General features: G+C 44.2%; 1 protein-coding gene across 1 annotated transcript; it reads left to right on the top strand.

The window, feature by feature from the left end:
* The first annotated feature begins 15,558 nt into the window (after positions 1 to 15,558).
* Positions 15,559 to 22,352, top strand: FGF20 (fibroblast growth factor 20). The gene is made up of 3 exons (XM_006258711.3): positions 15,559 to 16,056; positions 18,579 to 18,682; positions 21,232 to 22,352. The coding sequence occupies exons 1-3, from the start codon at positions 15,762 to 15,764 to the stop codon at positions 21,475 to 21,477; spliced, it is 645 nt and encodes a 214-aa protein (XP_006258773.1). The 5' UTR covers positions 15,559 to 15,761; the 3' UTR covers positions 21,478 to 22,352.
* Positions 22,353 to 24,183: the final 1,831 nt, after the last annotated feature.

Here is a 24,183-nt window from a genome sequence, read left to right as displayed (position 1 = left end):
CTCTCCTCTGGACTCTCTTGACCTTATCCACATCCCTTCTGAAGTGGGGGGCCCCAAAACTGGATGTAATATACCAGCTGTGGCCTCACTAAGGCAGAATAAAGAGGGAGGATGACATTCCTGGTTTTGCTTGTGATGCATCGGTGGATGCATGCCAGTTTGGTTTGCTTTGCTGGCCATGGTATTGCATTGGTGGCTCATGTTCATCTTGTGGTCAATCAAGACCCCCAAATCTCTTTCAGTCGTGGTAGTTGCAAGTGTAGCATCACTGAGCCTATAAATATGATGGTGGTTCTTTCTCCCAAGGTGGAGGACCCTACATTTCTCTATGTTAAATGCCATCAGGTTTTGGTCTGCCCACTTTGCAAGCATATACAGGTTGGCCTGTATCCCCAGCCTATCCTCCAGTATGACCACCTTCCCCCATAATTTAGTGCCATCCGTGAATCTTGCCAGTCCACATCTGATGGCCAAATCCAGATCATTAATGAAGATATTGAAGAGTACTGGCCTGAGCACTGAGCCCTGGGGGACTGCACTGGTAACCTTGCACCACATTGATTTGTTCCCATCAACTAGTACTCTTTGGGCCCAACCCTGGGGCCAGTTTGCCAGGCATTGAACTGTGAGATGGTCAAGGCCACAGTTCCCTAGCTTGGTCATGAGGACATCATGGGAGACCAAGTTAAAGGCCTTCTTGAAATCTAGATAAATGACATCAACCTCATCTCCCTTGTCCAGGCAATGCGTCACCTGGTCATAGAAGGAGATGAGTTTGGTCAGGCAAGACCTTCCAGTCATAAAACTATGTTGGCTGGCATTCAGTAGCTTGCCTTTCATTAGCCTGCTGCAGATGGATCCCTTGATAATTTTCTCCAAGATCTTTCCAGGGATGGATGTCAAACTGATAGGTCTGTAATTCCATGAATCTTCCTTCCTCCCTTTGTTGAGATTGGGACCATGTTGGCTCTTTTCCAGTCTTCTAGTATATCACCCAAGTGCCATGAGCTTTCATATATCTTGGCCCTAGGGCATGCTGTGATATCCACCAGCTCTTTTAAGGCTCTTGGGTGCAGTTCATCTGGGCCCACAGACTTATGCAATATTAAGTGCACAGCCCCTCTGGGCTCACTGTATAATACACACACACACACACACACACACACACACACCCCCATATAAACAGATGTCATACTTGGCATTTAATGTACAAAATTATCTTCGTACTAGAACAACAAATGGGTAATAAACAATAAATTGAAAACTCACAAATAAACATTGAAAATCACTATACACACACACACACACACACACACACACACACATTATACTGCTCCTCTCTGGTGAATAAACTGCAGACCACCTTCACTGTCCCTGATCACTTCTCATATTTTGAGTCCTTAAAAGGGAAATAGAAAAGAAAGAAAGAAAGAAAGAAAGAAAGAGAGAAAGAAAGAAAGAAAGAAAGAAAGAAAGACTTTGACTTTTAAGAGACCTTTATTCCCCGGAGGGTGATGACTCGGAGCCAGTCAAAAGCATGTACAAAGACGCCCGAAGCTCTGGGCCTCATGTACAAGGCCTGGGCTCGTGGCCTGCAAGGCCTGCCCGTACACTCTAGACAAAAAAAAAAACAACCAACACAACGAAACATAAGGACTATTTACAGTATTTACAGTTCTGCCAGCAGGGACACCCATGGAGGCCTCCGGGGTCGACCCGCATGAGCAAAAGTCCAGGGCCTCGGCCCGCTTGACGCGTCTCTGCGGCTTGAGCAGCCGGTGGCATCACAGAAGGAGGATCAGGCGTCCCGCCTCGACCCGGCACAGCACCCCCTCGAGGGCCCAGCGCTCCTCAAAGGCGGGCACCGTCCGCCGGAGGACAGCGTGCTCAAACTCGAGCGAGAGGCGGGCCCGCACCAGCAGGCGGAAGAGCTGCAGGGCGTTGACCATCCCGGTGCCGCTGAGCTGGTTTCGCCGGCTCTTCAGGGTGGCCATCTTGGCCTGGCCCAGCAGGAAGTTGGCCAGGCTGAAAGAAAGCAAACAAAAAACTCCACTGCTTTTGGACACTTCCCTCTTAATGCTCAGTTTTTTACATTTGTGCTTGAAACTCCAGCTTAGGCAAGACCAACCACCCTCTTACTGGAGTTATTTAACCAATTGAGAGCTGCTCTCAATTAGCACAGATTGAATCCACCTCCTCTGGATGGATCCAACATACATGTATTATATCTCTTTTTCCCAGCAGGCACTCAGAGTAGGATACATGTTTCTCTGGTTGAGAGAAAGGTTATTAAATTTTCCCCTTGGTCTCTCTCAGTTCCTGGCACATTGGACATATTTGTTGCTGCTCTGCCACCAGAAGCCAGAGTTCACTTAATTCTGAGCAGTTAGTGGGTTTTTTTTCCCCCTTTTAACAAGGACGGTCTGCTTCAGTTGGCCAGATCCTGCTCCTCTTCACAAAAAGTTCTCATGGAACATGTTCCTCTGTGCCCCATCTTCTACATAAATGCCAACCTGGTTGCTAGGATTGTGTTTATTCTCTTCAACCTCAGTGGCATACCCAATGTGGCTGCCAGCCACCACCAAGCATGCTCAACAGGGTCTCACTGACTTGCCCAAGATGGGTGCATTTTGAAAAGTTTCCTCCTGCAGTATAAGGAGGTTACACTACCACTACCATTACTACTATTTAACTTTTTAGGAACATGTGATAGGTATAGTATTTATGTGCTTATGTGCATGCACACAAACACATACACCGGCTTGGCACAGGCTTTATGAAACGTCATTACCCATTACTTGAAAGATAAAGCACAAGAAAATAAAGTCATCTAGTGACAGAAAACACTCTGATGCAGTGCCTTTCCCTGTAGGTCATCTTTTCCTTGGGAGTCTGTTTCCTGTGTTTAGAAAGTCAGGGTTCCCATATGCCTTATCAGGTGCATACAATAGCTCCCTGCATTTTGAGTTGGTAAACTGGGCCCTAGAGAAGGCAGCTCCTGCCCTTTTATAATTTTCCCAGCCCTCTTGTCAAGAGATCTCTTCATCAGCCCCATAGATAACCACCGACCAGGTGAAAACCTTTCCCCCACATAAAAACAGTTCCTCTACCCTTCAATCAACATTCTTGGCTTTTTGAAAAATAAAGTTGTTAAGGTTAAGTACACTCCTTGATCATTAGTCTGATGGATGTGTTCTGGAGATCTTGTCAACAAAAGTAGACACACAGAGCCACTTCATGATGCAGCTGTTTTAATAGTAAAAATGTTATATTACTGAGCAGAATTGTAGAAGTTGTTAATGGTAGAGTACAACTTATTGTCCAATCATCTACCTCCTGAGGCAGTTTTTACAATGGTTAGGGTGCAAGCCACAGCACCAATCCCAAATTATAGCTGTTGTAAATTCAGTCTTCTCTACAATTTCAGTAAGTTACAGTATTTTTTACTTCCTGTCCTAAATCATCAAGGGATTTTTTTTTTTAAAGCAGGGGATGTGTATTATTATGGAACTCTTTTCAATATTAAAAATGTACGATAAATATAAAACATACACAAATAAATATATAAAAAATGTACATGTTTATAATCACTATAATAGAATGTGTATATATATTTATATATGTACACATATATACATAGAATATATTATATATATAATAAAACATGTAAATGCACTCCATTATTATAACAACTTTAGACACATGAATTTCCCATTCTCCAACACATTTCAAAAGCAGTCTACTCCCACTTTCTATTAATATCAATATGGGACTGCTGTACCCATATTTATCATACAAATAATTTAATGGTTCATACAAAAAATTACTCAGTTAAATTATTCATTAAGCTCAGAATTCTATATGAAAAGGCATTTATCAGCCTGCTTGTAAAGTCAGATATTTAGGATAAATAATGTGGTAATTGTATTTCCTTCACTCTTCTTTCATACCATGAACCAAGTCATGTGTTTGAACTTGTGACAAAATAAAACGTTTTTGATACAATTTTAGATGGCAAGTAGTAACATTTTTTTTTATATTTTGTGTATGTGTTTATGACATGAAAGTTCCGATTGTAAATACTATCTGCATTCATTCCCTGTTTCCTGGTAAGATGAATTGTGATATCCAATTGTTGAGACTTGAGGATAGAGTCTATCAATCAACTTAAGTTAAATAAATTAGGTTTAGTTAACATAATAGAAATAGAATGATCATTCAGGTAGATAAATGAACAGACTATATTTGGATGAGTCTGGAAACTAAGTGACAAGACTGATTTTTTAAATTGAACATCTATGGGATGTTTTTAAAGGATACTATAATCTTTAAGATACTAGAAACTATTATTTCTCAAAATGCATAAACATTTAGTCAGTAATAGCCAAAATGTTTAAAGTGGGGTTTCTGGTTTAAGTGTATTAGCCTATAGATTCTGAAGGCCCTGGTAATTTTAGGTGTTCATGATCTCCAAAAATCAACCCACTTTTACTTAATTGCATAAAATGGATTTTAGAATCTAATTTTAAATATCCAGCTTTGAAAATATTGTCTTATTTGTCCATTTTCAGATGCCTTCCCCAGGCCATGTGACATGGACTTTCATATGTTAAGTGTCATAATTTTTTATTGTCCAGTTTTTAAGTTGAATTTCAAATGAACCTTTGGGTTATGTAGTCTCATCAAGTAAAGCCATTTTCTGCCTGACTCACATTAATCACCTAGTTTCCAAACATATATGGACCAAGAGCTATTTCCTCTTTTGCATATATTTTCCTTGAAATTGGCATCTTTAGCCAAGAATGTAATAACCTTTCAATAGGGCCTTCAGGCTAATCTTTTCTTCAGTTCAAAAATCCCAAAACACACCTGTAACTACTTATGTGTGTGTATGTTCTTCAAACCTTCCCTGATGAGCAGGGATCCTGGTTTTCCCTGATAAATAATCACAAATTCTCTGATAAAAAATCCCAAATCCTTGATAAAAATTAAAGGCCCCCCATGGGTCCCCCCCATCCCTGCTAGTGCCCCTCACTCCCCCCCACAGCCTCCCCAGTTCTGCTCGTGCCCCTTACTCCCCCTACAACAGCCTCCCAGCCCCACTCACGCAAGCATAGGCACAGAAAGACAGACAAACACAGACACACAGACAGGAGGGAGGGGTGAGGGCAGAAATGCCTCTGTGGGCCACACACATGCCACCCGGCCGGGGAGGGGGGAAGCTCACATGCAGTGGCTGCCATCACACCACCGCTGCTGGGGAGGAAGCTGGCTGGGGGCTGAGGGAGTGAGGATGTGTTGGGGGAAGACATGGAGTGCCTGCTGGCTGGTGGGCACTCCTGGCATGGCTTTCCCCAACACCTTACCCTCCCTCAGCCCAGGCAGACGAACAAACAGGAGGAGGGGGAACAGAGCATGACCTGGGGCGCAGCAACAGAGGGGCAAGGGGAAATGCCAGCCCCACGCAACACACAGCAGTGCCCACCTGCCCCCCACAACACACCACAGTGCCCCCCCGCCCCTCACCTCAGCTCATTCTGTGCCTGCTCCCAGGAGCAGGGCTGGGGGGGTGAGGGCAGCGATGCCCTTCTGCAGGCCTTACAAGTACTGCCCAGTCGGGGGAGGAGAGAGAGATGCATGCAGCAGCCATCACTACCACCACTGCACTGCCGCCGCCACACCTTGTGCTGCTTGCATGGTAAATGGTGGTGCAGCGGCGACCACTGCGTACAAGCCCCCGCCTCCCCTGCCCCAGCTGGGCAGGCATGTACAGCTTGCAGAGGGGCACTGCTGCCCTTGCCCCCCTGGTCCTGCTCTGAGCAAGCATCATGGGACACGGCAGCAGTGGTGAAGAGGTGCTAGCATGCACTGGCCACTACCACCACCATGCTGCCACTGCTATTGGTGGCCACCACTGCACTGCTGCTGGCAACTGCCCCCACACCGCACCTCCACTCATACAGCAGCAGCCACCAACAGCACTGCATCAATGCTGCCATGCCCCGTGCTGCTTGCCCAGAGCAGGGGTGAGGGCAGCAGTGCCCCTCTGCAGGCCTCACATGCCTTCTTGGCTAGGGGGAGCTTGCACGCAGTGGATGCCACCACACTTCCGCACTCCACGTCCCATGTGGCTTTCCCACTGCTGGCCACAGGCAAGCTGCATGAGGTGCAGTGGCAGCGGTGCACTGGTAGTGGTGGTTGCCACATGCAAGCTCCCCCTTCCCCCCTGGCTGGGCAGCACGTGTGTGGCCCACAAAGGGGCACTGCTGCCCTTGCCTCCCTGGCCCTGCTTCTGGGAGTGGGCACAGAGTGAGCTGAGGTGGGGGGCTGGTAGTGCACCTCGCCCCTCTGCCACCAAACCCTGGAGTGCAGTTTTCCCCCCTCTCTCCTCGCCTGCCCACCTGCCTGCCCAGGCTGAGGGAGGGGAAAGTGTTGGGGAAAGACCCACCAGTAGTGCCTGCCAGCTGGCAGGCACTCCATGTATTCCTCCAACACATCCTCACTCCCTCAGCCCCCACCCATCTTCCCTCCCAGCCCTGCCCCACAACCCCCAAGCCCCACTTACTTCCAGGAACAAAGAAGATTGATCCTCCTCCTGTGGCAGTCTCCGGTAAATGATTGTGTCAGGTCCTGCCCTTTCCCCCTCTCCCTTCCCCTCTGGACAGGGCTGGGGCTTTCTCACCCCTTTTGCAAACAGCTCTTGCAGGCTGGAACTCAGCCAGCCTGCAGAGCTCTTTGCAAAAGGGGGAAATCCATGGTTTTCCCTGCTAAAAGGGAAAATCCACAGTTTCTCCAACTAAACTGGGAAATCCCTAGTTTTCTCCATTTTTCCCTGGGAAACGGAAAACCTGGATCCCTGTTATTGAGGTATTTGCTTAGAAACACAATGGCAGTATGTTCATATAGTAAAACTAAGACTGCAACATGGATGCAGATCTTATGCACACAGAGTCATGGACCATCTCATTTGAATAAAATTAAGTGGATTTTTCCAGCGTCATAGTTAAAGAACTTGTTTAATGCCTTCCACCTTTCTATGTTTTCTTCTCTACCCTACTCCATTTTTGTGACAAGGTATTTAGCAGAATTCACAGATTCATTGGAATCTGACAGGTTGCACCATGCGGACTTTTGTTATGGGCTTGAACTTGCAACCTCTGGGTTGTCAACTCTGTGCCTTTGCTACACCTTCGCTCCACTGATAAGTCATTACTCATATATATCCAGAGAAGATAGAACCTTAAAGCCACACATGTCTCTAAGGAAAAGTTACTTTCTCAATTACTTGTAAAAAAGCAATAGAACAACAAAGCATATTGAGAAATAGATTTTGATTTGGTGAGAAATTCCAGTATTGTACTTCTGTCTCCCTCGCCCCCCCAACCATGAACAGAAGTAAAAGTTCGGACTGTCAAATGAACCACAAAGATATTAGTAACAAAAGTTCTGAAAAACTTTAGTTTGGAGATGTCAAAACATTTATTTTCAAAATTTTGGATAGAAAAGAAAAAACATTTTGAAAGTCAAACTGAAAGAAAGCACTTGGTTTTGGTTTTATTGACTACCATATTTATTCAAATATAAGACAATGCATACCCATCAGTCAACATGGGGAAAAAAGTCCCTTGTCCTACATTCACATACAAGGAAACTGCATTAAACACATTGCCTATCTTTGAACTGCTGCGAAAAGCAGCATGTGCTCAGTAATAGAAACCAACTATGAAGTTAATTAAATGCAGCCAACATTGAGCATGACTATAAAACACATGAACCATATGGGGCAAACATTCTGATTTTTTTGCAAAAATATTATTTATATAAATGTATAAAGAGTGGGAAGGGAAAGGGGAAAGGGGTATGGGGTAGGGAAATGAAGTAGCCCTTTGTGTGATGGTTAAATGTGACAGTGACTGGCAAGCAGGTGCATGGGCATATGGGGATGCAGGCGCACGGTGTGGTCTTGTAATGGAAATAAGAATGGTCTAACTGTAAAGGTGTGTTTTGGACTGTCAAATGAACCACAGCAGTCACAAGACAGGTTGGTAGGGTTTTTGTTTTGTTTTGTTTTGTTTTTGCCAAAAAAATATATAAATCAAAGAGGATCACCATTTATTATTGATGAGCTCTGCTCAGTGGATGGAATTTGGAACTGATCAGCATCTTGGGACTGGACGTCCCACCCCTAACCCTTGATATTTGCCATCAGAAGTCCCCCTCCTACCCCCAGAAGTACTCCTTTTGGGAGTGGGGGTTTGCCATCTTGAAACCAGAAAAAAAACAAATCATATACTAAAAATCAAACATCTACTATAACATATTTTGATTTTATTTTTGTCCAGATTTATGTGTGTTTGTATAGTGTATATAGAGGTGATTGAATAATAGCTCAAAATAAAGTCTTACTCTTGTATATTGTGTGCAGGGGGTGTGTAGTGGGGGTGTGTGGGTTGTGTGTGTATGATTTGTTGGGGGGGGAGGGGTTGTGAAGCAGCGTGTGCGGGGTGGAGAACCCCTGGAAAATGTTGAGCATTTTCCATACCTTGGCAGTCACTTCTCCCAGTCACTGAATCTTGATGTAGAAATCAGACATAGGATTCACTGCACCAGCGTATCCCTTTGAAAGTTGCTTCACAGTGTCTTTGCTGACCAGGATCTCCACATGGAAACTAAGATTCTAGTCTACAATGCAGTGGTTATCCCCATGCTCCTCTATGGGTATAAGTTGTGAGTGACATATTGAAGCCATCTTAGTCACCTGGAATTGTTCCATCAGCCTTGCCCCAGGAAGATCCTTCGCATTAGATGGGAAGACCACTGCACCAATGCCAGGATCTTTTCTGCAGCTAACATAACCAGTATTGAGGGAAAGATCATGAAACATCAACTCCACTGGGCTGGCCACTGTGTGCAGATGGCTGACACTTGTCTCCCAAAGCAAGTCCTCTTCTCTCACCATACATCAAGCTACATCCCACTTCAAAGAGACCTGTCTTGCTCAGAAAGCCGAGAAATGGCAGAGGAGGAAGGAAAGCGCACAACATCTTGGCCAACAGTTGTGCCCCCCCTCCCCCAAGGCACCACATGTCATATCTGTGGAAAAACTTGCAGAGCACAGATTGGTCTCCTCAGCCACCTTAAAATTCACCATTAGCCCTCACCCCCCCTCCCCCCCCCCCCGAGCAGACATCATTCTTGTATCAAGGTCTAGCTGAAGATGACGGGGTAGAGATGATTGCATAATAGCCCAAAATAAAGTCTTACTCTTGTGTATTGTGTATAGGGGGTGTGGTGGGCATGTGTGGTGGCAGGGTTGTGAAGGAGTGTGGTTGTGTGTGGGTTTTTAGAGGGGGTTGTGAGGGGGTATGGGAGGGGGTGTGTGGGAGGGAGTGTGGGGCTTGTGGAGGTATGGGTGGAATAATCATGGAGCGAATTCTCAAGGAATCCATTTCTAAGCACTTGGAGGAGAAAAGGTGATTAGGAACAGTCACCATGGATTCACCAAGGGCAAGTCATGCCTGACCAACCTGGTTGCCTTCTATGACAAGGTAACTGGATCTGTGGATATGGGGAGACCAGTGGATGTGGTATACCTTGATTTTAGCAAGGCTTTTGATACAGTCTTCCACAGCATTTTCTCAGGAAAGCTAAGCTAAGGAAGTATGGGCTAGAAGAATGGATTGTAAGGTGGATAGAAATCTGGCTGAAGTATAGAGCTCAGAGAGTACTAAGCAATGGCTTGATGTCTAGTTGGCAGCTGGTATCAAGTTGAGTGCCCCAGAGGTCAGTTCTGTGGCTGGTTTTGTTCAATGTCTTCATTGATGACCTGGAAGATGGCATAGAGTGCACTGTCAGCAAGTCTGCAGATGACACCAAGCTGGAAGAAGTAGTAGACACACTGGAGGGTAGAGCTAGGATTCTGGTCACTGGAGGGTGACCTAGACAAATTGGAGGATTGGACCAAAAGAAATCTCATGAGTTTCAACAAGGAAATGTGCAAAGTCCTGAACTTAGGATGGAACAATCACATGCACCAGTACAGGCTGGGGGCTGGCTGGCTGGGCACCAGCTCTGCAGAAAAGGACCTGGGTGTTACAGTGGACAATAAGCTGAATATGAGCCAGCAGTGTGCCCTTGTTGCCAAGAAGGCTAATGGCATACTGGGCTGCATTGGTAGGAGTGTTGCCAGCAGGTAAAGGGAAGTGATTATTCCCCTCTATTCAGCACGGGTGAGGCCACATCTGGAGTACGGTGTTCAGTTTTGGGCCCCACATTACAGAAAGGATGTGGAGAAATTGGAGAGAGTCTAGCAGAGGGCAACAAAAAGGGTGAGGGGGCTGAGGGACATAACTTATGAGGAACAAATGAGGAAACTGGAGTTATTTAGTCTAGAGAAGAGAAGACTGCAAGGGGATTTAATAAGTCTTCAGCTACCTGAAGGGGGTTCCAAAAAGGATGGAGCTAAACTGTTCTCAGTGGTGGCAGATTACAGGACAAGGGGCAAAAGTCTCAAGGTGCAGCAAGGGAAGTTTAAGTTAGATATTAGGAAGAATTTTTTGACTAGGAGCGTAGTATAACACTGGAACAGGTGACCCAGAGAGGCTGTGAACTCTCCATCCTTGGATGTTTTCAAAACCTGGCTTCAGGGTGGGTGTGGGCCCCCCTGCCACACAACCCTTCCATGGCACACAGCTCTTGACACCAGCGGTAGCAGGAGCAGCAGCAGGTGGTGGTGGTCCCTCAGGGCACTCCTGGCTGGCAGCAGGCAGAGCCCCTCAGTGGTGCACAGCTCTGGCTGATCCTGGGAGCTGCACATGGCAGCATGGAGCCTGCCCAACTTGGCCCACTGGTGCTCGCCTTCAAACCAGACTGAGCTGGCTCTGTGCCAACATGTGGGGCTCTGGGCACTGCAGGTGGGAAATGCACGCCATCAGGCTGGGCTGGCTCTGTGCCTCCACGTGGGGCTTCTAGCACTCTAGTGGGGATACAGAAATGGAGGCATGGAGCGCTCCCGGCCTGATGGTGCATGGATTGGGAGCTGCGGGGAGCTGCGCACCATCAGGCCAGGCAGTCTTTGTGTTGCTACATGCGGCTCCCTGCTGGAGTGCTGGCAGCCCCACATGGAGGCACACATGGAGCACAGAGCCAGCCTGGCTCAGCCCAACGGTGTACAGTTCCTGACTGCAGTACTGGGAACTCCACATGCTGGCATGGAGCCAGCCTAGTCTGGCTCAAAGGTGCCCGCCAGCAGGCCGGGCCAGGTAGGTTACGTGTAGCTCTTGGGATCCTGGAGCTGCATGCTTCTAGGGGTCTCTGTCTGCTGCGAGCCAGAAGCGCCCCAAGGGCCCATCACCTGCTGATGCTGCTGCCGCCAGGGGTGGGGGCTGTGCACAGTGAGAGGGGTCCCATCCCACCCACAAATCCACCCTACCTCCTGCAGGCAGAAGATCCCCTCCCCAGTCACCAGCTGTCTAGTCGTGCGCCATTGCACTCGGTGCCTCCACATGGCTCTCCCAGATAGAGTGCCGAGAGCCCCACGGATGTGGAAGAACAGAACCCACCTGGTCCAATGGCGTGTGACCTCTGAAAGCCCACCTCCCACCAGCTTTCAGAGGGGAAGTCATGGTAAGAATAATAATGGCTGGTAATAATTGTTTTTGGAGAAGCCCTGCAGGCTGGATAGAATGGCCTGGTGGACCACATCCGGCATGCAGCCCGCATTTTGCCCACCCCTGCTCTAGAACCTATTCAAATCTCATTTGCTTTATACCCATTGTCCAAAATGTGTTACTGTGATTTAAAGAATCAGAAGAAGTCTAATTTATTTTGATACCTTCCTGTCAGCAGGCTAGCTGGCTGAAAATTTCCTATTATGTTTTTTTTTCTACAGAATATTGCTTTTCTGACAAAATGAACATTTTTACAACAGCTGTTTATTTTCCATGGAAAATCTGAATTTGTTAAAAAAAAAGTATCTCCTTAAAATGGATAAAAATCCCCCAAATCAACATAAAAATATGTAGGTCAAAAATCAAAATATTTTGCTGAAATGCTGATCTGGTGCCTTGTAAGCCTTGTAACTCAAGCTTTTCATGATTCTATTTTATTTTATGGATATCCCTCCTCATCTGAACTACATCTGCCAAAACCCAGTACAATCATGAGACAGACATTATAACTTCATTTCATCATTGTTGCAAGGCCCTTTTTTTTTTTTAACAATTAAGGCATATTAAACTTTCAAGATAAAAACATTTTAAACCTTCATGTTTTTCTAGCTACCTTACATGTAATCCTTATGCATATGCATCAAAGTCATTAGGTAGTTGCTTTCTCCACTCATAGGTAGCCAGGTGCTGCCCCTGGCAATATTTTTTCCTTATTCAATGTACAGTAATCATATTGTCTGCAGAAGCCTCCTGTAGAGATAAAAATTGGAACACATATGTATTTGTTCAACAACACTGAAAGTGCCGTCGCTAGGAAGTATAGGTAAAGTTGATTAGATTGTACTGTATACTTAACATTGAATAATGTACTCTTGTAAAAACACTCTTCAAAATTATTTAACTTCCCATGATATCGCCACAGAATGTGCAGAAAATCTTTAGTGTTATCTTTTCCTGTCACATGACTAGTGCAAACAACAAAAAAAAATCTTATCTTTTCATTTCTTTTCTGGTACTTTATTAAATAGCATAACCGGTCCAGCACCCAGACTTTAAAGCCTCCACTTGGAAAGGTTGATGTTTTGTATTTCACTCTCCATAAGACAGCTACAGTATAACACAAGAACAAATTTATTGGTCATAATAGCAAATTAATATCAGAGGATATAAGGTGTTTTAAAAACCTTATCTGGTACAGAGTCACATATGTTAAGTAATCCAGAAGAGCTCCCTACTGCCAGGAACATTTTCCCTTGAGTTAATATCTTTGGGCTCAGTAGACTACACCACCTAAATTGTAGCTGTTTGCTCTAGTGTATGTCCTGCAATTTAGTGCTGAACTGAATTAATTTAAGTTTGATCTTGAACTAACAGTCATGTCAATAGAAATACTTGATGTGCATTTCAAACGTTTTAGGTATCTCTAAGTAATCAGTGTACAGGCTACTTGAGAAATCGGTGCTATATAGATTATTCAACTTTGATCTATTTCTTTGATTTAGCACTGCAATTAAGAAGATTTGGTTCAAAGAGAAAGCTCATTGGTAGATGTTTTACACTGATGTGATAATGTTTACACAGATGTGCTTTGAAATCTCGATTATGGTGGATTTTTGGGTCTCACCACATGACAGACTCCTGTTATCTGAAAGGTAAAATAATATAACATCTATCTGTAACAGTCTTAAGAGCAGGTCTGCCAGGGCTCTCTTATGAGGTGATTTATCTGATCATTGTATTTAGCGTTAGTTTTTTTTCAGTTTTAAATCCCTCCACAGTAAATCACTTGCTTTAAAGAACCCTTTTTATAATTCAGGTGCACACAGGAGCAGTACTTAGGACTGCAATGATGAAAAGGTGTAGCATTACCTGCTTTAAAGCACCTGCCAATTAATTAGCCCATACTCTCCATAGCAAATAAAGCAAAGCAGTCAAATCCATTTGATCTCCTAGATTTAGACTGTGATTTAAAAAGACCATGGAGTAAGACTGAAAAACTAATCTTTTATGATTCTCTACAACTTTTTGTTCAAAAGAAAGCTTAAACCCGCCCAGTGACTTTCTTAAACTTTTGGAAGATTTAACTATGAGAGCTTTACACCACAATCCATTGTTTTGGTACTGGTGAGGCAACACGTTTGCAGTACTTGCATGTTAATGAAAATGCCATAAGATGTGCTATGTGCTTTTAGATGAAAATTAAAAGGACAAATAAAAATCAATGAAGAATGTTGTAATTGATTCTTGATTGTTTTAATGTGTTTTTCAATTGCATGGCTGTCTTCTGTTATTCTTTTGAAAAAAAAAGATGTATCTTCTCAGATAGAACAGGTCACCAGAGACCTACAGATTAAAAACAGATTAAAAATCTTGTTATTCTTACAAGTATTAAGTCGTATTTTATATGATTCTCCATTATAAATCTGTTATTATCTGTATACTTCATAATCTATATTAACCTATTCTTAATCATACACTACGGTGAGGGGGGACAGGTAAACATCTCTCCCTTTCAGGGCAAGGCCTGTGAAGCATTTGGCACAAGTCATCTTCCTTCATCTCTGAGAGACTGAAAAGCATCCATCACAAGTTAGAGGCCTTCCACTGATACCTGCTGTCCATACCAGGCTGGAATAATCAATTCATTTTATGTCTGTGATAAAATAAATACTGAGGAAAACTGTGCAGAGGAGATGGAAAACCCAGTTCTTCCAGTCAATACCAGGCTGGATTAATCAATTCATTTTATGTCTATGATAAATTAAATACTGGGGAAAATTCTGCAGAGGCAGGGAGGTGGAAAACCCTCCTTGATTATGCCAATTTCTTCTTCTTCAAAAAAAATCCCCTCCTTGTAACTTAAGTGATAAAAGGAAGGGGTAATGCGTGTACATTTTATTAGCCTTTTAAAATCAGGGAGTGAAACTGTCAGATCTTTGTTGTTGCTTTCAAGTGTGTCTGGGCAGGTCTAACCCTCAGGTAACGCCCTTTCTCCTTCTTCTCTCTTCCCTTCCCTTGCACCTGTCCACGTAATGCACAGCAAACTCTGAGGAACTGTGGAGTCCAGCCCTCCTCCTCCTCCTCCTCCTGCAGTCCCTGCCAAGCCGGGCTCCTTTTAGCTGCAATCTATCATTTTTGGAAAGCTTCACATCAAAGGAGGCTGAGCAGCAGCATCAACAACAACAAGAAGGGGGCGGGGGCTGTTCAAAGTTGGATGCTAAGTGTGTGTGTCGTGTGTGTGTGTGTGTGTGTGTGTGTGTGTGTGTGTGTGTGTGTGTGGGGGGGGGGTGCATGTGGGGGTGTCTGTGTATGGATGTGTGTGGGGGGCATCTGTGTGTGGGGGTGTATGGGTGTGTGTACATGTGGGGGGTGTCTGTGTGTGGGTGTGTGGGGTGGTATGTGTATGGGTCTCTGTTGGGGGTATGTGTATGGGTGTGAGGGGTGTGTCTGTGAGTGTGTGTGTGTATGCGTGTGTGTATGTATGAGTGTATGGGTGTGTGTGTGTTGGGGATGTGTGTCTCTGTGTATACTTATGTGGGTATGAGTGCGTGTGGGTGGTGTCTGTGGGTGTGTGCACTTGCCGGGGATGTGTGTCTCTATATAGGTATGTAGGTATGGCTGTGTGGGTGTGTGTGGGAGCGTGTGTCTGTATAGGTGTGTGGGTATGGGTGTGTGTGTGTGTCTGTGTGGGTGTGTGTGCACGCGGGGGCGGCACCGCGCGCGGGGCACCGCCGGGAGCTCCCCATCGCCACTGCAGCCGGGAGCAAGGTGTGAGGAGAGGAGGGAGATCGGTTTAAGATTTCAAACGACCCCCCCCACTCTGCCCCGATTAGCATATGTCAGGGGGGACCGCCCGGGTGCGCGCCGCGGATATAAGCGCTGCTCCGAGGGGCTCCGTCTCCCGAGACTCGGCCCCGTGCGGGTGAGCAGCCCGCCGCAGACTCCCACATGCCGGGGCGGCGCGGGGGCTGGGCAGCGAGGCGAGCTGCGGCCGCAGGGCAGAGCGCTCCCCGCCTCGGCGCGCCCGGCAGCCTCTAGCCCGCAGCGCCTCTCCCGCGCCGAGCCCGGTCGCCGCCGCGCGCCCTCCGCTACATGGCTCCCGTCGCTACAGTGGGCGGCTTTCTGGGCGGCTTAGAGGGCTTAGGGCAGCAGGTGGGCTCCCATTTCCTGCTGCCTCCCGCCGGGGAGCGGCCGGCTCTGCTCAGCGACCGCCTGGCGCCGGCGGAGCGGGGAGCCCGCGGGGTCGGCGGGGCGGCGGCCGGCGCGGATCTAGCGCACTTGCAGGGAGTGCTGCGCCGGAGGCAGCTCTACTGCCGGACCGGCTTCCACCTGCAGATCCTGCCCGACGGCAGCGTGCAGGGCACCCGGCAGGACCACAGCCTCTTCGGTAGGTAGCGGCTGCCACCGGCCCCCGGCCGGCCCGTGAGAGCGGGCGGGGATGGAGCGCGCCGAGCAGGGCGTGGGCGGGCACACGTGCGCCGGGGCCACCCTGGTGCGGCTTTGGCGAGCAGCGCTCCCCCGTGCCCGGGAAGCAAGCTGGGAGCCTTAACTCTGCGCAGCCTCGGGGCTGTTTACAGCTGGGGCCATAGGAGGGCACGGCTCTTCCCTGAACTGGGAGACAACCTATAGGGAGTTATTTCTAAAATGCTTGGCACTCATCTTTAATTAGTAGTTGATGCAATGTGATATTTCAATATTTCGATGACATCAGGCTCCTAGTAACCGAGCCTTGGACCAAATACTCGGGTTACGGAATGGACCCAAATTGCTTGTATACCCTACAAAAGCAAAGGAAAGGGGATGTATGAATTGTCTTCTTTGAAACTGCTAATCATGTAAACAAAACATCCCCAAGCAAAGTTGAATTTGGTTCATACCTGACATTCGACTGTGCAAGAGTAAAAACACAAACCCTCTGAACAGATGTGAAGGTATGGTACTTTGCCTGCAAAGCCAAAGGGAAGGGGCTGCCGGAAAGCATCTCCCAAGCCTGGGAACAGTTTCCTGACCTGTTAGGAGTAAATGAGAAGGTTGCTGGTTGTAGCAGTGTTGATCTAAGGACATAGGCAGGGAAGGTTCTTTGGGTAGATGTGATCTCATTTAAGAGACCACCTAAACAGTTGGAAAAATGGTTCTTTGCAAGCTTTTCAGGCAGGAACACCCTTCTTTAGGCAATGGGAGGGATGCATGTGGGCACTGCTGCCTTATCTGAACAAGCCTGTTGTTGTGGATCACCAGAGGTCTTTTTCTGTGTATTGATTTAACAGCCCTAAGAAAGGTGATTACAGTGTTCTCTGCCACCCTTCCCATAGTCAAAACAATTGGCTGGAATAGCTTGGCAAATGATTTCTTTATAACACATTGGAGTGCTGATGTTTTCAGAACTGAGAGAACTGTAGTTGAACAGCAAGTTCTTCACAGAAGGGAGACTTCCTCCAGCATGTAAACATGAAATAAATCATCACTCAAAAAGAAACAAAAAAGTTCAGTCCCAGATCAAACATTCACAGTGCTCTTCCTTTATTCTATCACTGTTCTCTACAGGTTTGTCTGATGTGGTCTCTTTGTGGGTTGAATCACCTGCTATTATAGCTTTTTAAAAAGGATGGCTTTGAAAATGATACTAGAAAGACAAAATACCTCCACATCTTTTCTTTTTCTGTTTCTCTCTCTCTCTCTCCCTCTCTCTCTTCTAAACAGATCTTTAACATTAGGAACCAGAAAATCTGTGATGATTTATAGCCAGCAGACAGTTGTTAATGTCTACTTCTAGAGAATTTATTTTGTTGGCCACTTAGCATAATAGATCTGTCAAAACTCAATTAAAATTTAAAGAGGCAAAAAGTATGATTAAAATTATAGATACAAAACTATTTTAAAGAACTTTCCATGCCTTCACATCTGTTTAGAAGGTTAGTGTTTTTACTCTTGCACAGTAAAATGTCAGGTATGAATCAAATTCAACTTTGCGTGGGAACTTTTTGTTTACATCGTTAGAAGTTTTAAAGAAGGCAATTCATTTCTTCCCTTTCCTTCTCTTCTGTATAGTATACAAGTAATTTGGGTCCTTTTTGTAACCGGAGTATTTGGTCAAATGCTCTGTCACTAAGAGTATGATGTAATCTAAATACTGAAATATCACATTGCATCAATTAATAATTAAATATGAATGCCGTGTATTTTGGAAATATTTCATATAACTTGTCTTCCAATTCAAATGGCAACTACATTCCATACTTATCAAACATTTTGTGTTTGTGATTTTTAAATATAGAATGTACATGCAACATAATTTATATACCTACAAGGCTACATAGGAAGTCCATGAAATTACAGGAGCAGGGTTTGCATGAAATACATGGCAAATATGCTTTTATGCTATGGGAAGATTCTCTGGTATGATATTCCCATCTGTACTTTTATGTCCATTTACATGATACTGTTAGTCTGACTTTTCCATTATAATATTATTAGTTATCCCTTTTAACCTGGGATTATTTTCTAAGATCATTCTGCAGAGAAAGTGAAGTATATTTTTAGACAGTTCAAATCATTCCACCAATGTATGAAAAGGGACCTTGGCAAAAAAGAGTATAATCATCTAGTATTAAATCCTTTAACCCATCAGTGACAGAAAAAAATTGTTCTTAACCAAGCCTTAACAAATGTTCCTGAAAATAACATTTCTTTATGGAGGTTTCAGAGAGTGCCTTGAAGTAAAGTTTGTATGAAATTCAGGTCAATGTTTGAAATAATAAATAGGAGCATTGTCTCAGAAAGAAAGGAGGCCACATTTACTATAACGTATTAAATAAATAGCCTCATCTGCTTCTATCTGTATTTTAGTATATTTCTGATTTTAACCAATCTGTGTCTTAAGCCAGTCCTCCTCCTTTTGTGTGCATTCAGGTATCCTTGAATTCATGAGTGTGGCAGTGGGACTGGTCAGTATTAGAGGTGTGGACAGTGGCCTTTACCTTGGAATGAATGAAAAGGGAGAACTCTATGGATCTGTAAGTATTGTCTTCACATCAGCCAATCCACATTTTGGTTTTAGGCATAACATGTTGATTCATTTATTAACAGTTGGCAACAAGCCCCTCCCCCCCTTAGAAAACCACTGAAAAGGTGAAATATGCTGACTTCCTGTCCAGCTAAAATGATGTATATCATCTGTGTCATTCCATCATCTTCAAACCTTTAGAGTGTTGAGTCAAATATTATACACATGGAGAACATTTTTGTAAGCTTAAGAAGAAGAGAATTACATAGAAATATTCATCCTAATATAATACATAAAAAATAAAGTAACTAGTCTTAAAAATGTCTTAGAAGTCACTAAAGTGACTTAGTAGCAGATTTTCTATTTAATGCCAACTCTCCAAATCTATCATGCTTATTAATATGTTATCAGAAATATTTCTGGGTAGTTTCAAACCTTTGAAAGTAATAACACTCTGTCATCCTTTCTTCCTCCACTATCTTGGGATAATAGTGGGCTCCAAGATGAACATGAGTCGTCAGTGTGACGAAGCCATCAGAAAAGCTAATGGCACTTTATCGTGCATCAGCAGATGCATGACGAACAGATCCAAGGAGGTGATACTTCCCCTCTATTGGGCGCTGGTCAGACCACAGTTGGAATACTGTGTTCAATTTTGGGTGCCGCACTCCAAGAGAGATGTGGATAACCTGGAGAGGGTCCAGAGAAGGGCCACTAGTATGGTTAAGGGCTTGCAGGCCAAGCCCTATGAGGAGAGACTGGGGCACCTGGACCTCTTCAGCCTCTGCAAGAGAAGGTTGAGAGGCAACCTTGTGGCTGCCTATAAGTTCATCACGGGGGCACAGAAGGGAATTGGTGAGGTTTTATTCACCAAGGTGCCCCCGGGGGTTACAAGAAATAATGGCCACAAGCTAGCAGAGAGCAGTTTTAGACTAGACATTAGGAAGAACTTCTTCACAGTTAGAGTAGCCAAGGTCTGGAATGGGCTCCCAAGGGAGGTGGTGCTCTCCCCTACCCTGGGGGTCTTCAAGAGGAGGTTAGCTAGGCATCTAGCTGGGGTCATCTAGACCCAGCACTCTTTCCTGCCTATGCAGGGGGTCGGACTCGATGATCTATTGAGGTCCCTTCCGACCCTAGGATCTATGAATCTATGAATGAAACTGGTACTCCAACACCAGTTTCCAGCCTAACACATTTATTTCAATCCTTGGTCAAAAAGATTGATTTGTATCATCACCATGCCTGCTTCTTATAATACATTGCAAATGCTTAGCATTTTCTAAACCAAAAGGAAAAAAAATACATGAATTACCATTATTTGTGGCTCGCATCATAAATCCACATTGTTCTGTACTGTTCGTTTTGTGCCTCAAACGTTTTGTATGACTGAAGGGGTTTAGGTTAGGGCATCAAACATACGGCCTGCGGCTACTGGAAGTTGGGGGCTTGGCCAGCTGCAGAATTCAGGGTCCCTGGACCCCAGTGGATGATAGGACTATCATGAACCTATCATGCTCCCTAGATCTGTGCTGCTGCCCAAATGCAGCCCTGCACTGCTGTGTGCCTCTAGATCTGTGCAGCTACATGTTCTTGGGGGATGTGCTGCTGTCCACCACCAGACCTGTTTTGCCACCCAATTGTGGCTTCCTGCTGCCACCTGGCCACAGACCCAGACTGCCACCCAGACTTGGCTCTGTGCTTCTGCCTGATCGTGGCCTCTCAGATCTGACCCTGGAGAACCCCTGCCTTCCAGATCCAACCTGGGACCCAGAGTGAGTTTGACATCTCTGGTTTAGATGGACTGGCATTTGATTAAATTAATCATAAGAATTAAAATTGGAGCTGGGAAAGTAACTTCAGGCATACCAGAAAAACTCTAAAGTTACTTTCCCAGCTTCAATTGTAATACCTTTCTCACCTGTCAGATTGTACTTTTGTCCACGCTGTTTATGTATAAATGTACATGGACCACCATGATAATATCCTACAGGGAGGTATAATCCATTTTATACTAGATATGTTTGCTCGCCATATCTATTCTTATAGTAACCCAAAAGTGTTATTTTTTTTTACTACTTAAAAGAAGGGCACTTGAGAATATATCTTCATGTCTTTCATTTTACTTCTGCCCATATGTGCATTGCCCAAATCTTAGACACCATCCAAGCTATGGTCTTTCTAGGGTTTTATAGATACTGGAGATGTGAGTTTTAATTGAATCAGCATGACTAATACCTTCAACGATACTACCTTAATGGAACTTCAGTTCAAAATTATGCATGATCTAGTGTAGTTTGAGTACTGATAAAAGAGAAATTTGGCCTTGTATGCTTAAAGTTTCGCAGCTGCTCTAAACCAATCCACATGCAGCAAACAGGGACACCTTTACCATCCTCCTTGGGTTGATTGTATTAAAGAATGGCTGAACAAAAAGTGAACATAAAGTCCAGCTCAATTTGATTATCAGTGTGTCCCTGTATATTAATATTCTGAGAAACTTTGTCATTAGTTACTGAAAGGGCTCTGATGTTTTATTTTTATATTTCTTTCATTTTCTAGGAGAAACTAAGTTCTGAATGCATCTTCAGGGAACAGTTTGAAGAAAATTGGTATAATACTTACTCCTCCAATGTGTACAAGCATGGAGACTCGGGTCGGCGATACTTTGTAGCACTTAATAAAGATGGTACTCCCAGAGATGGGGCGCGATCCAAAAGACACCAGAAATTCACACACTTTCTACCAAGGCCAGTGGATCCAGAGAGAGTTCCAGAGCTCTATAAAGATGTATTAGGATACAGTTGAAATGGGATATGTGTTCAAAAGGAAACAAAACCAAAACCTGTTCCGTCTTACCACAGCTTCCATGGTAACGCAATCATGAAGAACATTCAAGGCTCTAGGAGACTGGATTTGAAGAAGCTGTCTTAGTGGTAGCCAAGACTCCATTTTTTAATAATTGGATGTAGGAGACAAAACCTTAATGTTTAGGATGGAACAACCTCTTTTAAGTTTGCTGACACTTGTGCTGGCCAGTAGGCAGTGGGAAGTTTGAATCCCATTTATTTTAAAATACCAAACTAGTGCCTAGCTTCCCTGGAGTACTTATTATCCATAAACTAAAGCAAAATTGACTACTTAATTTGTGTGGAGTTGGACAATAGACAAGAAGTTGGAAGAAACCGTAAGGAATAAACTGTAAAATAGTGATAAATCCTGAGAACTGTACATGAAGGTGAAGTGCTCTACTGCTAGTGATGGAACTTGGAAGTCAGTGCATCTCAGTCAGAGCTGGAACTTTTCTTCAGGATGGACCTATTTATACATCTTCAGATTGCATATATTTATTTTATATATTTATTTATTAAAGAGTTTATTTTTTACTGGGATATGAAGAGAATACAGGCCTCAATGCGATCAAAAATCATTTACAGTGCCAATATTTACTTTGAGGTAGTGTCATGGTACAAAAATGATATTACATCATAATGCGTTCAAAAACAAAACATCGTATATTTCATTGTTTATAGATTAGGTTATATTTTTATGCACATGCAGTTGCCTCAAATCTTCATAGGTTGGAAAGAATGTTGGTTGCTTTTCACCTATGAGAATGCCTTACACAGACTTGTACTGACTTCAAATGCACATTTACAAGAGAATTAAAACATTTCACTTTACTGGATTTACTGTCATTCTTTAAGTGAAGAGTTTTCTAATATACAAGAACCTTTGCAGAACTGGAAAAGCTTTCAGAACCATATTAAAGTAGTATCTAATAAAACATTTTTCTTGGCATTTGAAACCTTGATTCAAAGCACAGGGTGCATGACATTCTCGCCAAAGTACTCCTGCTGACTTTAGTAGTAACTCAACAGCTAATTGACTGCATTCTAGATAAAGTTTTGACAATGCAAGATTATAAATTACATAATTATATAAGAAGGGTAACAGCAATGGCTTTGAGATTTCTGAATTAAAAGTTCTGTACAGCTGCTGCATGCTGTTATCTTATTCTGAAATAACATATTTTCTAAAAACACTACTGTCATGTTATACAATATCTTTAAAGCAGACTCTGAGTCTCAGGGAAATTTGATGCAACACATTAGATTATAATTATTGAAGAGGAAGACAAAATTCAGACTAAACTCTCAGTTTTGATAACAGGCCCACCAGCATGTCATGATTCAGTGGCTGCACATGAGTAGACACTCAGACTAGCACTGAGGATTTAATTCAGTTCTTCCAGTTTTGGAACCTTCAGTTTCAAAATACACACTCCTCTGAAAATTGAGCTAAAGGAAAGTCTCCATTTGGTGTAGTAATATTAAGGCTCACTGGCCATATTCTACAGGATTTGGCTCTGCAACCTATTCAGGCTCAAAGCTAGAAAATTAAATCTCTTATGCTAGCAATATTTCTGTAGTAATATTTTTTGGATCAACTGTATAGTTGGGAGACATGAGGAAGGGCATTTTGTGCCTGAAAGATTCAGTAACATCTCTCAGTTATACTGTTAGTCCAATAAAAGTTATTAACGAAGAAAGCTTACTTCTCTCACATGCCCTGGACCATCACAGCTCAAACAAAACTGCAGGACTAATATAATGTTAAGACTAACAAACAGTACATGGCAGCATTAAATATAGTTGGCCTGTATTCTAGGTGAGATGATAGGTGGTCTTGTATTTGAGCTAAAGGACTGAGAACTAAAAAAGATGAGAACTCTTTTTTCCTTCAGTAAAATAATGTTTTTGGGTGACGTGTCTTCTGAAAAGTAAATCAATGACTAAACAACATTACAGCTAAATAGAAGGAGATGTTGTATAACTTTGCTATATAATTTCAACTGTCATCTCTGCATGCTAGAAAACAGGATTAATTTATTCCACTTGGGACCAAAATCTATTCCAACTAGGATGTGTCTACATGTGCAATTAATGTGCATTAAGGTTACTGCGCAGTACCTTAAGACACATTAAAATGTGGCTGAGAACACATCTATGTGTGCTCCCATCAGAATCAAATTTGCACCTGATGGGAGCAGTTCAGTGCAGGGCTGTTCCAGCTCTGCTCTGCCCCCTTGCAGCAGCCCAGGGGAGCTCCAGGCTGGCAGAGGGCACAGGGGTCAGGCCTGGGCTAGGATGGGGAGCTGTCCCACTTCTGGGGGATAGCTTCCTGCCAGCCCCATGCAGATCAGGGCTTGGTGCAGGTCTGGTTGGGAGCTGCCCCACAAGTGGGACAGTTCCCATCTGTCCCCTGCTGTCTAGGCTGTCTGGGAACAATTTGTTCCTGGTCAGCTGTCTACATGTTTGTTACTGCACAGTTAATCTAGTACCTGTATCTCTCGATACTAGGAAACCATGCATTAGCCTAATTTACTGCACCATAAATGTTATGGATGTGCAGATGCTAATGCTTTACTTGCAGTGCAGTTGATTAGTCTACTGTGCAGTAAAGTGTCTCGTGGAGACGTGCCCCTATTAAGCATTCATGTGGACTTAGGCT

The sequence above is a fragment of the Alligator mississippiensis genome, chromosome 2, assembly GCF_030867095.1.
Source record: "Alligator mississippiensis isolate rAllMis1 chromosome 2, rAllMis1, whole genome shotgun sequence".
Taxonomy (NCBI): Eukaryota; Metazoa; Chordata; order Crocodylia; family Alligatoridae; genus Alligator; species Alligator mississippiensis.
This window is presented reverse-complemented; position numbering and strand designations above follow the sequence as displayed.